Raw genomic sequence first — 15,000 nt, forward strand, 5'->3', positions numbered from 1 at the left:
CGGCTTCTCGAACAGCTCCATGGTTACGAGTGACGCTGTGGGGATGGGGCAAGTGTTGTAAATGAAATGACTGTTAAAATTTGTGCAACACCAATTTGGGGGTGATTTTGTCCCCGCGACATGTCCCAACTTTATGGAACAAGTCGCGGCAACATATCGCTGCAACATATTCTTGAATCATGTACCCGCAACATTTTCATGTGTGTGTAAATGTTGTGATTTTGTCCCTGATACATGTACCCGCTACACGTCCCTAAATGCAGGTCGCCTCTGTGTGTACTACGCACCTTTTTGTCGCTGGAGTATGTCCCTGTAACTTAACCCCCCCCCCCCCCCCCCGGGGGGGCGATGTCAACAAAAACGACACTTCAAAACACAACTTTGCAATATCGTAAGTCTGCCGCAATTTATTACCAACTTGTTTACTTCGTACGGTGTTTGCAAAGTCTTCTAAAAATAAAGTGTTACGAGCGCTTTCAGAGTAAAAATAGAAAAGGAAAGATATATATTGTGCGCTCACGTTATTTGGAGATTTCACAGAGCAATGCATAAATTTTTGCTAAAATGCGTGCTGCACGTGCACGGCACGTGCAGCACGATTATTTTTCCTTTTTCAACCAATGATATTATTGTTATCACATACATGCTAGATTGTATTGTAATGCAAATGAGAAAAACTAACCGTGAAAAGGGCTATTGTTTGGGAAGAAAATTACAAATGTTTCGTCACGTTCTCGCGTCCTCTACACAACCTGAAATTTGGTTAATTCATGTCGTTGTCAGGACGAAGACGGCAAAGAAATGCACCAAAATGAAAAACGCACGTGCAGGGCGTGCAGAGATTTTGTTTTTGCTCATTAGATGTATTGTTTTGTGGCGTTCTCGTGGCAGTCGTCGTCGTGTTGCGTAAGCTCCCTATTTTGCCGTTGCCGTCGTCGAGAAACGACGGATTCGACAACAATGATGGCAGAGGGCAAGAACATTATTGGTTTGAAGAGGAAAAATACGTCGTGCTGCACGTGCGGTACGCGTTTTAGTACATTTCTTTGCCGTACTCTCTGCAACACAACAACTCATGAAATAATCAGATTTGCGGTTTTGACCAAAACGAGACCATATAAGGGGTAACCTTTCATTCAGTCTGTATCTTTGCTTTAAATTACAACTTTGCCAACATCATACAAAGTGAACAAGATGGAATGATCGTGAAAATATTTAGATGGCTCACAATTATACTTTGAAATGGCGTTGTTGCTGCCTTCTTAAACTGCTTATTGAACGCAAGCCGAAGCAGAACATTTTGAAGTGGGCGGGTGCGGATCCTCAGCTAGACGAAGCCCAACCGTAGTTTTACATACCGGAACTGAGGTATGATTACTCGCTAAAGTCGTTGTAATATTTTTTGCAGAACCCGAGACTTTCCGGCGACAAGAAACGGACTGTAGTCGAGCTGTAGATGTCCCAGAAATAACTAATTTGCTCTTAAATGTATTCATTTCTGCAAAAGACCAACCTCGACTCTTTTATCCAACGTAAACGTCTGTTCAGCTAGGTCATAAAGCGAATCCATTCCTTCGATTCCATGTTTTCCTTTAGCCATATTTCAAAGGAAACAAACAAACTTTCTTTCACACCATTTCGACAAAGCTATCCTTTGTGACGTCAAGTGTTCTTTGGTTTCAATCGCGCGCACGGGCAGAGACGTAGCCAAAGTTACATCAATTAGCGCGCGAAAGCTCAGTCGTCGGACATGTTCTAACACCCACCCCGTTGGTGGGAATTCTTTTCTCACCCCCCAACCTACCTCCCCTTCAAAAGTCCAAGATGGCAGCCAAACATTTCTCGCGTCTACAAATATGACAGAGAGGAAAAAGAAGATCAAAAGGAAAATCACGAAAGTTGAGAGAAATAATTCCTCGTGGCGTTTAAACCCGATGAAAGGAAGCAGGCTGTTAGGCAAGAGTTCTCCCCACGTGACGAAGGACACAAGCCTTATTCTCTTTCAACTTACAGCTTGCCCACTGAGTGTCTAAAAAGAATCGGGGGCGTAGACATCGTCGGACAGTCCGGCTACGAAGCACTGGTTCATGTGTTGATGAAACCGACCAAGGTGGTTAAAGTTTTTCAGAAGATTCAAACATCACCAAAAATTCTCTCTAAATATTCACTTCAACTTCCGGGCTCCAAAATTCAATGTGACGTGCAAAAATGTTCTTTTAAAATTTACTGCTACAATTAATTTGCTTTTAATAAAAAAAAGCAGGGCTCGATTGTTTTGTGTGTTTGGTGATGATAGCTAAAACCATGTTCTCTGTAACGTACCGCGGAAGTTTCAGTCATTTCAACAATTTAACTCCAAATTGATATTTCTCGCGTACTCTCCTTTGGGCTACCGGTGTGATTTCTTTCTTGTAGCTTGATTTCCTCTTTATAACGTGCGTTGAATTGACAGATTTTAAATCAAAATTCAGTTGAATTCCTCGCTATTCTCACAATCATTCAACAACAATTGTCTTATCTCACCTTAGGGCGGGCCACCAGGCATCAAAACCGGAAAAATAAGACATGATTTGTCACCGTTTGAAATCCGAGCATTGTTTTCAAATTTGCGCACCTATTTCAGTTTCGCCGACCGGTGTGTTTCCGGGTGAATTAAGCCGGCACTTTCCTTGAGAAGCTCAAGAAGTCGTTCCTGTTTACGCAAAAGCATTTTTTTGCAAGGAATCCATTATATGCCATCAGGGCCTCAAGGTGAGTAAGATGAAATCTTTTCTTTTCGTAGTATATAATAGGAGCAGATACTGCAACATTAATATTGCAACATTCGGCGGCGCAAGATCTCTACAAATTGTTCCTTCCAAAAATTATCCGATTGCTGTTTATAAAATGGTTAACGGCAACATACACATTCTGTTTGAGGTGCCGAGGAAAATCGATAAATAAAGAAATACCTATCTGTTAATCCTAAAATGGGAGGAACAATATGCATAACTGAAGATGCGTTCAATTCTGTTATTGCAGATATTTTTAGATATCGTGGATTTTCTCTAAAACAACCACACAATTTTGAAACAAGAGCGGCAAATGAATGCAATAAATGTGCAGTCAATTATGAAAAAGGCTTCGATCAAATTGCTTGGTGTGTTTCAATAATTTACCACGTGCGTTCAAGATGTACTACACGATAGAAAGGAGATAGTACTCCTGGGGACGTTGTCTTTTAGAGGACTCGCCTTGGCAGTGCCTTCTATTAAATCAAGAAACTACACCTCAGGATAACGCGGATAACAATGCAAACATCCCTTCTGACTCAGGAGGCAGGTTGCAAGAACTTTTGAAATGATTAATTACGTGACTTTTAGGGCAGGCGTTAGTTTGGGATCGGACCACTAGCTTTTTCAGGGAGGGAGGAGTGGTTAGAAGTTTTCCCAGCCCGCTACTAGGCTCTTCTTTCCTCTAAAATAGCATTTGCCATTCGTCTTGCCCAATTCTCAGATTTTACCCACTGAGGAGAAAAACCAGAGCTTGTTGCACCTCCAACATCTGTTTAATTATTTACTTGTACATGAGTTAATTTCCTCCCCCTTTGCTTCAGTAGAAATTACAATTTTTTCTTTTCATATGTTCCCATCCTTCCCCTCCAACCAATAAAGTTGGATTTCTCAAGTGTTGGGTGCATGAAAGATTCCTCTTATTTGTGTCTTACAGTCGAAAATTTCTGTTAACTGCTAAGCAATCAAACGCCTTGGAAATGACTTCACCTGGCCACCAGCACATGGGACGGCTTATTAACCCCTACCCCTCCCCCACCAATCCGATTCCCTTTTTCCTGTTGCTTTATCGGTAATTTGACCTATAAACCTCTGTAATGCCGCCAAACTCAAAACTATTGAGTAATATGTCAACGGTAAGAAAATTGTGGATTCCTTGACAGTGCTTCACGCCCTGAAAGTCTTAACAGAGAACCTCTGGATTTTATTAAATTTGTTTGCAATGTTAACAACCTTATATTCGAACACATGAACAAAGGTTGCCGGCGGATTCACGATTGTAATCAATTCCATCAACATCTTTGCAACTCCCTGAATTTGAAAGGAAAGAAGACCGGCAGAACTTGTTTCCTTTCATAAATTTAGCTGCACCTCAATCTGTTTTTATAGATATATTAGTGTGCCGATGGTGAGGCACATGTTCAGATGGTCTGTGGCTTGCATTATTGGTGGTGGAAAAAAGGTTCGAGATCATCTTCTGTCTCCTTCAAAGAATATTCGAATATTTAAAGAATGTATGGAAAAAGTACGTCTGGTTAATGCAAGAAAATAGTGCATCCTGAATGCTTTCCACAAGCAAAAGAATCGTGCAAACTAAGCAAACAGGTAACTCGCAACCTAATTTATTACCGGTGAGAGTAACTGCAGAATACCCCGCCACATCGAGTGTCGCAAATAGCTGGCTACGTGGTACGCGGAAAGAATTAAAGTCAAGATGACGAAGTATCTTAAAGCTGGCTACGCGGTACGCGGAAAGAATTGAAGTCAAGATGGCAAAGTATCTTAAGTAGCTGGCTACGCGGTACGCGGTACGCGGAAAGAATTAAAGTCAAGATGGCGAAGTATCTTAAGTAGCTTAGGGTTAATCAGGAAACGAGTACTATATTCTTCACACGATCTCGTTAAAAATTCTAGTTACCCGAACCGTAAAATGAAAGCTAAAATTTTAAAAGAGTGCTTAGGCCTAATACTGAAACGAGCGCTTACGCTTAATCAGTAAACGAGTGCTATATTCAGCAAAAGATCTCTGTTGTCAGGTTTTCACGTTGTTAATACTGGTGACGCGCGCTCTTCAAAGTCCACAGTTCCAGTCTCTTGTCTGTCGAATTACTTAGGCTTTGACGCTTAAAGAACGAGGAATGCACAATACTGTGTCTTTATTAATTATCACAGCGTACCGCGTACCGCGTAGCCAGCACAAATAACATTGCTGCGCCATTTTGAATTCATTTGTTCATATAACGCTCTTCCGAGTCCATAGTTCCACAGTCTCTTGTCTGTGGAATTACTTAGGCTTTGACGCTTTAAGAACGAGGAATGTCACGGCGTACCGCGTAGCCAGCACATATAACATCGCTGCGCCATTTTGAAATTTAGTTCCTTTGGAATATAGTCCAAGTGGCGGGGTATTCTACAGTATTGTGCATTCCTATTTCTGGGTACCGCGTACGGCGTAGCCGGCTACGTGGAATATAGTTGGAGTGGCGGGGTATTCTGCAGTTAAGCCCTATTGGTAATAGAAAATACAATTCTAAAAAGCCTTTCGCAGCTTCCACTCTTTCTATTAAACAGCATGGGTCTAGGTTCTTCACTTCACAACTGAGAAAAATACGATTTGGGTAATTTCTGAGAATAATCAAATGGACTACAAAAATTGCGATCGAGGAATTTGATCTCAGGTAAGAAGATTGGATCTTAAAATAAAATTGCACAGGGGAGCAATTGTGAGAAAAACAGACAATGGAGAAGGGAGGGGAGGAAAGCATACATGGATTAAAAGTAAGGAGGAGGTGGAAAGGGCCTTAGTTCCATTCCCTTGACTGAGAAAGGAGTAATTTAATTTTTAGGGGGAGGAGGGAAGGCAATTACGAAAAATATTCTTGTACAAAAGAAAGCAGGATAAAAATTGCGCAAATCGTGCGAAAGCAAGCCCTTCCCCCTTGTTATTTGGACTTGTGGAATAGGAATAAAAATGAAGAAAAAGGCAGATGGGTGGGTTGGTCAAATAATTATTGCAAACAGACAGGTATTTAAAAACCATTCTCAGAAAAAAATTCCCCAATGAGCCACCCCTCCCCCTCAAAAATTAAACAACAGTACACTCGGCACAGTGTATAATTCTCCTTATAAGGAACGGCTTTAGGCAACCTGAAGGAAGGCCAAAACATGTATTAATGAGCCCATTGAAATCAAGTATTGATCGCGCCGAACAAATCGTCCCTAAAGCCAGTTTTTCCCCTCATGAGAAAGGAAATAAGAAAAATATGTATTATAAAATGACTCATTGACACCGCGCTCGCTCGCAACACACCCCGAATTCCGCTTCCTTTTGTTTACGAAAGTCCACCTGATCTTTGCGTGAATTTCGCTAATTGCGACTTCTGTTTTTGTCAATTCAAGCGCACATCACTTTGATTATCACAAGAAGAATCTAGATTCCATCATAATTAGATACCCATAAAAACGTTTTTAAAAGCACATTTTTATAGGTGAATCAATAATTAAACCATCAGCCTCTACTATCTAAATTGGAATTTCAATTTTGTCTGTTGACTGACAAAACAATTGTCTTTGTGTCACGAAGACATATTCTTTTTCGAACTCGATTCAACAGACACTGTTTGCGGTGATGAAATTAAATTACTTTTTCAGTTTTTAAAATACACAATTATCACCCGTACCAATGAATCCGTCCTCCAAGACACCTGTGCAAATGATTAGAAGATTTCGTGCCAGCGTAGGGTCTTTTAATGTCGTTATTGACTCCGGTAAAAAGATATACAGGGCGATATCAGATCATTATTATGATACGGCATATTTCGTTTTGAAATAGTGCAAAATGCTACAGGGCTCATAAACTAGTTGCTATCACTGATGGTTTATCATTGACAGTCTTGCCATTTTGGAAAACAAGCTTTTAAATTAAAATGCTTTCATTAATTATCAATATCTGATACAAGAAGGCTCATTAACATCATAAAAATATACAAAATTGTTGCAAAGGAAAGAAGTGTTCTGTTTACAAGCCGGTATTTAGGCATGCGAATGTACAGTCTAAAGATTTTCAGCCTTTTGGGACGATACATGTCAGTTTTACAACTAAATTGAAAACAGCGCTTTTCTTATCTTGGAAAGTCACACCTCTCAAAAACGCTAAAAGTGATTCAGAGATACTCAAAGCGGGACTGACAATGAAGCAACGTATGTGTCAACGAAAGGATCGATACACATTCATTATTTTAATTCATAGGTAAGCTAAACCACGTTGGGTTGAGAATGAAGAATAGTATCCATTTTCGTGAAGTCTTATTTTCGTGAAGTCTTATCAGCGATTCTTCCGGACTTGGCTTCGGCGAACTCGGCTTTCCTAGAATCACCCTGCAAGAGGAGGTAGAAAGTTAGTGCCCACAGATTTCTGTGCCGTGATATTGCCAAAGCTGTTCCTTTATTATTAACTAGTTTCAACTGTTGGTAACATAAACAATCACTTCGACCTTAGATTGAACTGTTGCCTACAGCGATGATGTTTCCAGAGATAGGACCAATGGTTGATAGCAACATGAGCACAGTAGGAGGCGGCAGTGGACAAGAGAAACTGAAGCCCGGTCAATACTCCAACGATGGTTCAATGGAAACAGAGACCATACAGAAATTTCTATCCATTTGCTTGAGACAGTACTTCATTTGTTCCCAAGATTGCTCCGAAGAGAGTTCTGTCAAGGTATGTTGGGTCTCCTACGCGAGGATCCAATTCATTTGTTTCATTCCGTACAGTGCAATTAGCTGCGCCAAAAACACTTTGGCCTCAGCTTAGTCAACTATGGCCTCAGAAAGCGTACGTTTCGCTATTTGGGCTGTCGAAAGGGAAACTGACATTGCTAAACGACTTTGTTATCTTCGACTTCATTCGTCAACGTTAATCCCAAATTAGAGAATGTTAGATATAATAAAAGCCATGGCACAAAATGGAAGTCAGTAGGACAAATGTCCTCAGTAGATCTACAAGTCCTGTTAGCTGTTTTACCAAGTCTTTGTACAACATCTGCGAAAGTACCAGCATTATCAATCAACAAATGCTATGACATCACCAGTCATGGCGTTAAGTATTTTCGGTAAAAATCCTCGTCCTTCATTTAAATAAGTGCATTTTTTCGTTAGAATGTTAACTCTGTGCTGACATCTTTCTTCGGGTAGCATTCTTTAAAGCGAGTACTTTTCTTAATTCTTCCATCCGTGATATTTTTATCAGATATGAGAATATACAATGTGCAATTTTCTCCTAATGGCAATGTCAGAGTTTAAGTCAAATCCGATAAGATTAATGTCGTATCCGCTGCCCAGATGAGTGGCACTATGTGCTGGGACCTCACTTATATCTATTAAGGCCGCTCTGCATTAGCGCAAAAATCTAGTACGGCACTCCGAAATCTCGTCAACGTGCTTATGTTATTGGGGCACCGCACGGTAAATCATGTTTTTCATGTGTAAACGGAAGAAACAGAAGGTACATTAGGCGACCGTGCCATAAATTACATAGGTGCATCCCATGCACCTGTCTGGAGATGTGGTCAGCACTCCAAATATTGGTACCTTCACACGATTTTGAGCGCCGGGCCAATTTTGTGCGTGTGTAAAAGTGGTTCTAGACCTCGCTACTGGAGAAACAGATTGGCCGGTTGACTTTGTTCACTTCCTCGGCATCGTTGCGGCAATTTTCGGATCCTCTTTATAGCATTGGCGTGAAGCTATAGCTACTCAACGGTTTAGGTTTTTCATTACTTTCTTTCTATGGAGAACGTTTCCAAAAAGGAAAAGCCCCTGTAATAAAAAATTCACGAATTTCAAAGCTTTCTCATCGGTTCCGGCAAAATCTGTTGATACTTGTGTCACAACTTCAACACTACTTTACCGCTCTCCCAAGAGCAAGTGTTTTTGCAATTAAACAATTACGAATATATAATAGGATAATAAATTTGATCTGGGTGTAACAGCTGGATTTAAGCCATGTATATCTTAAGGCATTTTTATCTCTTAATTTTTGTCAGGCCCTTGACGTGCAAAATTGTCAGGTTTAGACTATTTGTCTATTTGGACTTCCGGGTATTGTTTTACACCCGAGATTGTCCTGCGGCAACTTCGACAAGATAAGGATGTCGATTCGAATTCGCCCTTGTCACACGGCGGCCATATTGTCCCGGGAGACCAGAAAAGCTTTGTTTTACCACGCCAAGCCTCGCAGTGGAAACCATGGGGGTGAGGCTTGGCGTGATAAAACAAAGCTTTTTTGGTCTCCCGGGACAATATGGCCGCCGTGCAACAAGGGCGAATATGTAACCCAAGACATTTGCTATCGACCGGTCGTGGTCAACATCTGTTTTTGGCTTATCCACTTACGTAATGAGAAGACATGTTTTTTTGTAATCGACACAAAGGAACATGTTTTTATGGCCGCCCTGGCGTCATGCGCATGCGCCTTTCGGAAGCGCTGACACCTGACATCATTTAATGACTGTCACTCTGCAGAAACCAATATTAATAGGAGGCTTAACCACGCTTGTTTATGAGACGCAGAAGGCGACCGGAAGAGACCATTTCGCGTCCCAGGACAGTGGTGTCTCCCAGATTTTTACACTAATAATCTCTAAATGGAGATAAGATACTTAGCAATGTAAATGTGGTTGTATGAAGACAAGTACAACGGAAAAACAGCTCACTTCCGGTGTACGTCGGCGTCTCAAAAACGCGCGTGCTTAAGCTCCCTATTGAGGTTTTAGCACGCGACGTTTTTGCGCTACGGACGGAAACCGGAAGTGGACATTTCACATGCCAGGGCAATGGTCTAATAGTGAAAAGATACTTAGCAATATGAATGTGATATTGGCAAGATAAGTTCAGCTTACTTCCGGTTGCCGTCCGTGGCTGCTTAACCTCCCTCTTGAGCGGGGATCCGGCGCTTAATCTCTGTTTCATTCTTATTCGAGATAACTAATAAATTTACTAGTAACTATATAACAATAATAAAAAAAATTCATTTATATGGTGCAAATCCAACTATACAAATTACTCGTTATTCTCGTCAAAAATCATGTTTGCTTCAAGACTATTTTAACTAAATCCATTTAGAAGAGTAGATTCGATTTCAATAAAAGAAGAAAGTACTTTCGCGGTTGCCCTGGTTACGGTATGTTACTCGCTCGCAACCTCTTCAGTCAGGGCCTTTTCCCCGAAGGGAGGGCGCCCTTATGGGGCGCTGTTTGTGAAATAATTTATCTACCTTAATGTACTCATATAACAAAACTTTATTCATTAAATAATGAGAAAATTGAGAACACTAAGGTAAACAAATTATTTTACAAACGGCGCGGCGCCCCAGAAGCCCTCCCCTCGGTGAAACAGTCCTGGGAACGAGTTTGGTTTTACCGCGCTTAGGGCCGGCTGCAATGTTCATTGGCACATCATTTTAGGGACCTTAAGATCTCGGACGCCGTAGTCAATGAGAACGCAACAAAACAAGGATATCATTAGCTAAAACTGCACACCAAGTTTGAGGATTTAGCGACAACGTGAGCAAATAAATGCAAACCTTTCATTCTATGTTTTTACTATGAAACCGTTCGTACCAATTTCTTTTTACGATATGTCGCCCACATTGTAAGACATTAACGAGATAGAATAATCGCGAAAGACACGCGACAGTGCAATGTTATATTTGAGGTGATGTTTCCGTCGACGTCGGCGTCGTAGAAATTGAAAAAACTAAAAAGGGAAAAAAAAAAAAAAAAGGAAAAAAACAGAGCTTAAGCACGCGCGTTTTTGAGACGCGGACGGCAACCGGAAGAGAACATTTCACGTGACAGGACGGTGGTGTCTCCTAGATTTTTATACTAATCATCTCATGGAGAAAAGATACTTCGCAATGTAAATGTGCTTGTGTGAAGACAAGTTAAAAGGGAAAACAGCTCACTTCCAGCTCCCTTCTAAGTCCCTATTTTATAGCCAGAACTTTCTAGACTTGAAATAATAATGCTTTTTGCCTTTGCTTCTACCTTCTTGTAACACTGTTTTCGACAATGAACAACTCAGTTTTATATAATCGGATTGGTCAAAATAAAAATGAATTTGAACGCGGTTTTTCAATCAGTGAAAACAAACTGCTCGAAGTATTTTTGTCGTTTACAGCTGGAAAAAGATATATTAAGTGACTCTATTGAGGAGGTCATTGGATTGAACAGTGCCGATATCACCTGCAAGTTTTGCAAAGATGACATGACACCAGTAACTGAAGCTTTGAAGGTAAGAAACTGATTTTGAACAATTGTAAATTGTGTGGACGCTCTATTGATATAATGAAGATTTTAAGAAACGACCGTAAGACAGTTAGTGACTGGGCTATAGGTTGTTGTTTTGCAGAAAACTTCAAACAAACGAACGGCACTACCATTTTTCCTCTTAACTAATGATATCATTGTTTTGTGGGGTTCTCGTCGTCGTTTAGCTGTCATTGTTTCTTAACCTCCCATTTAGTAAGTCCCTTTTAACGGTGGACTTGACGTAACTGTACCACGGCTTCTTTTCACCAGCTGCGCACTTCTTACTAAACATGGACTATGGCAGCCCTTAAGTCTCCTCGAGCAACGGATGTCAGACAGATTGCCGTTTCACTTTTCTTGTGCAAATCATCCGGGTGATAGCGAAGCGAACAAATCGGGGGAGATTAAGCAATCTCAGCTTTCCCGGCGTATTCTCGTCCAGTACGACATGGCTCGTTGGAGCGCATAAATTAAAGCTATGAGAGTTAGTCATCGGTTTGGACTGGGCAACCAAGCAATTTATTATTTTTTTTATTTTCCCGGAGTTTCTCCAAACAATCATCTGCTGAATTAATAGTCAAGAGATTAGGTGCGTCTTGATTACTAATTCTTTGAATACTTTTGCGGAGCTCCCAAAACAATTAGCTTTTCATCTTTTGTTACAAATGTCGAAAGCTTTTTTTATCTAAAAATCCAACCCGTCAAAATATATATATCATCGTTAACGCAAGGGAGCCTTTTATATATTGATAAACAAAGGGGCGAGTCTTGACTGAAATATCCGCATAAAAAGTAGCTATCTTGGGCATCTTTCACATATGTATTATCTCAGGAGCATGTTTTTCAAAATGGGTAGGAAGATGTTGTTCAATAATCACTTTCTCTCAAATGGTACATAGCTGGAGACAAAGAATCCTTAAAAGTGCTTGCGGCAGCGTGCCTGACTCTAATTTATTCAATTGTGTTTTCATATTACACTTACGTCTCTGCCTTGGGGATCATATATTTTTAATAACGTCGCCATTTAGTCGTTTAAATAGTTTGGCTGAACAATACACGGCCGAATAATACACGTTAGTTTGAGGTCTGAGTGAGGTTTGAGTGAAATTTTGATGAGAAATAGAAAATGGCGATAAAGAGATCTTTTGGAATTAAAGGTAGGTTTGAACTGATTTGTAACAGCGTTCTACTTCAATGGCTTTTTTGGTTTTAGAGGAACATTCTTTGAAGTCCTCGCAACTCGGAAGCGTAACCCAGCGATTTCTAACCTCTTACACAGGCCAAACGAATAAACCTTTCAACGGGTAGTCTCTATCATTACATCGTTGATACAAAATTTGAAGAGGGATTAAGAAGAGTGCCAGCGAATGAGCTTGACCAAATGACATCGAAGATTATAAAGTTTGTCTTTAATCCAGATATGTAAAGGCTCGTTCAAGGCGGATTAAAGAAGACTTTGTTACAGACTTCACCCCTGTCTGGCAAACGTTTTGAAAAACCAGACATTGGACTGCCTCGCGTAGCTAAAAGCTCTCTTACAACTCAAGGCACGTGTTGCTTTCGGAGCAGAGTGCGAAAACTGACGTACCAACCACTATGTTTGTGGTTACGAAAGTGAATGAACTTCTATGAAATTATACGAAAATCTGACAAAGGCAGCCATAACTCAAAGATATATCGAGAGCCGGAAATATCTTCGATTGATTTCGCGTGAGTTTTAAAGTGAGTAATGCAAAGACATTGAATAATTTCCCGCGCTAGCGCGCTTTATGTCTGTAATCAATTTTGGTTTCTTCATTTTATCAGCAAACGACTTGTGTCGGTGAAAGAAAATCAATGATACATCCTAAGTAGGAAGATTATACCGCACGGTATTGTAAGGGTATCTACTTTCGCATTCCTTGGAGGTAAATCGGAAATACAGTATTTGCATCTCACGGGATCCCACCAGTTTACATCCATCGGTCAAGCGCCCTTTTTTATATACATGAAATTGTTTAGAAATATATTGATGGATGGTACCGCAAGATGTTCGATGCGATATTCATTACTTTCTAACACACAGAGCCACTTGGACGCTTGCCCTCTGTATCCTGTCCAATGTCCTAATATGTGCGGCGAGATGGCGGTTCCCAGAGAGAAGGTACGCAACATAAATATGTCAAAATAGTTGTAACAGTGTCAACATCAGATGAGGTGAATTTGTTCCTTAGGTTGACTTTAAGTGGATTCGTTCTTTCGTTTCGTGTTTCCATGGGGTAGATTTTATCGTTAATGATTTAATGGTGAAGAGATTTATAGTTAAACAGCCGAAAATCGATATGTTATAATGGTTGCTGTTGTGTTGGAAATGCAGATAGTTTGAAGTGATTGTCTCTTTCTTGTCTCTACACATTTCCAAGCGATTGCGTTGAAACCTTTTGTCTTTGTTGTTACTAAAATATGTGAAGCGGAGCTGAAAGATTTCCCTTTATGGTAAAGTCATATGATCCATTGTTGGTTCGCGGTTACCAATCGCTTGTCGTTATCTTGATGCCGCTTACATGACATACAACATCTTAAATGAAAACTCGCCATAAAGGAAATTATCTTTAACACCCGCAGAGAATTTTTTCCCTTGGGCTTCATTGAATGCAAAAATATGAATAAGGATTCTTCCCTTCCATTAAATAAAAGCATTTTCATGTTTTTGTAAAGTATAATATTGACTTAGCGCGAATCAAGGGATGTAACCACGCTTTGACCTCACGGATCTACTTTCTTTATGCACCTTCGGGGATAGGGTGGGGAATTTGACATTTTCTTTCAAAAATATTCAACTTCGCCACCCCCCAGCCCCGGGACAAGACCTCACGACCTGGGGACAGACCTCACGATCGAATTCCCCTGGTTAGCCCGACCAACCTTTCACCCCGCCCCCCCCCCCCCCCCCTTCCCTCGGGCTCAACATTGATAGGTGCATTATTGCTAAATTATTCCTTGAGGAACGAAGAACTGCGAAAACCTGGGGGCGTTTATCTAGAATCAACGGAAATTATATTGTGTACGTCTTTATTTATTCGTTTCTTTAATATAGTTTGCTTGGGTTTACACTTCAAGTTGAAAAGTCACATCGATAAAAAAATCATTCAAAATTATATAATCATGTATAATGTTCCATGTAATCAGTACAAACGAAGAGAAGAATTCCGTTTTTTCAAAGAAAATGGTTTGTCCGGCTAATATGACAAAACGGATCATTCTTATCGAATCTTGGTGTTTTGTTTTAAAATGTGTTTATTTTGGCAAGCTCAGAGTAAATCTTTTAAATGGGTTAAATGTTTCGACACGATTATGCCTTTCATCACGCAAAAGAGAAAAATTAATATGTATTTAAAGAATATTTTTCAGTCTAGTTTTCAGAGTGTCTGAGATTCATTGTTCTTTAATGTCAAATCGGAAGGCTAAGTTGAAGACGATCCAGTCACCGGCAGACGGTTGCGTGGTATGTTGGCATGAGGTGTCATCGGGTTTCAGGAGTTTAGAACCCTTTTTACTATCCTCTTACGCAACATGCACAAATGAGAAATATTCATCTTTTCTTTTGCTTTGAAATAAAATAAAAGTTAAAAGTTAAAAATATATATCTTATTCCAAATCAAAACGTTTCTTGCAATCACGAAAAGCTCTTACATTTTGCATACGTATTGAACCATGAATTTCTTCTCTCTTGTGCGCTTAAATGTGATCTAATAATGGGCAAATTTAAGTTAATTTCCTGAGAAATTTGAGACATTGCCAGACGTCTTTCAAAGTGAAATGGCGAACTTCCTTTGAGGTCTTTGGCCCTCACGACACTCCTTCAGTTATTATGCAGCTTAAGGCCCGGGTAATGATTGCTGGGGTGCGCAAACGCGTTTCAGTACGCCAGTTAACATTTG

The 15,000-nt window shown here is 40.3% G+C and overlaps 2 protein-coding genes across 4 annotated transcripts in view; one reads left to right on the forward strand and one right to left on the reverse strand.

The window, feature by feature from the left end:
- Positions 1–1,626, reverse strand: part of LOC137994507 (uncharacterized) — a 7,102-nt gene extending 5,476 nt beyond the window's left edge. Inside the window, exon 1 of the mRNA XM_068840090.1 lies at positions 1,514–1,626. Coding sequence (XP_068696191.1) covers positions 1,514–1,600 — 87 coding nt within the window. The 5' untranslated portion in view covers positions 1,601–1,626. The remainder of the gene's footprint in view (positions 1–1,513) is intronic.
- Positions 1,627–4,240: 2,614 nt separating this feature from the next.
- The window catches only part of LOC137996824 (TNF receptor-associated factor 4-like), a 15,221-nt gene continuing 4,461 nt past the window's right edge, over positions 4,241–15,000 (forward strand). Inside the window, exons 1-4 of one of the 3 annotated variants that reach the window (XM_068842416.1) lie at positions 4,241–4,376; positions 7,270–7,491; positions 10,950–11,063; positions 13,146–13,223. In XM_068842416.1, the coding sequence (XP_068698517.1) occupies positions 7,291–7,491; positions 10,950–11,063; positions 13,146–13,223 (393 nt within the window). In that variant the 5' untranslated portion in view covers positions 4,241–4,376; positions 7,270–7,290. The other 2 variants (XM_068842415.1, XM_068842417.1) reach the window with 2 other exon arrangements.

This window comes from Montipora foliosa, chromosome 3 (assembly GCF_036669935.1).
Source record: "Montipora foliosa isolate CH-2021 chromosome 3, ASM3666993v2, whole genome shotgun sequence".
In the NCBI taxonomy this organism is placed as follows: domain Eukaryota; kingdom Metazoa; phylum Cnidaria; class Anthozoa; order Scleractinia; family Acroporidae; genus Montipora; species Montipora foliosa.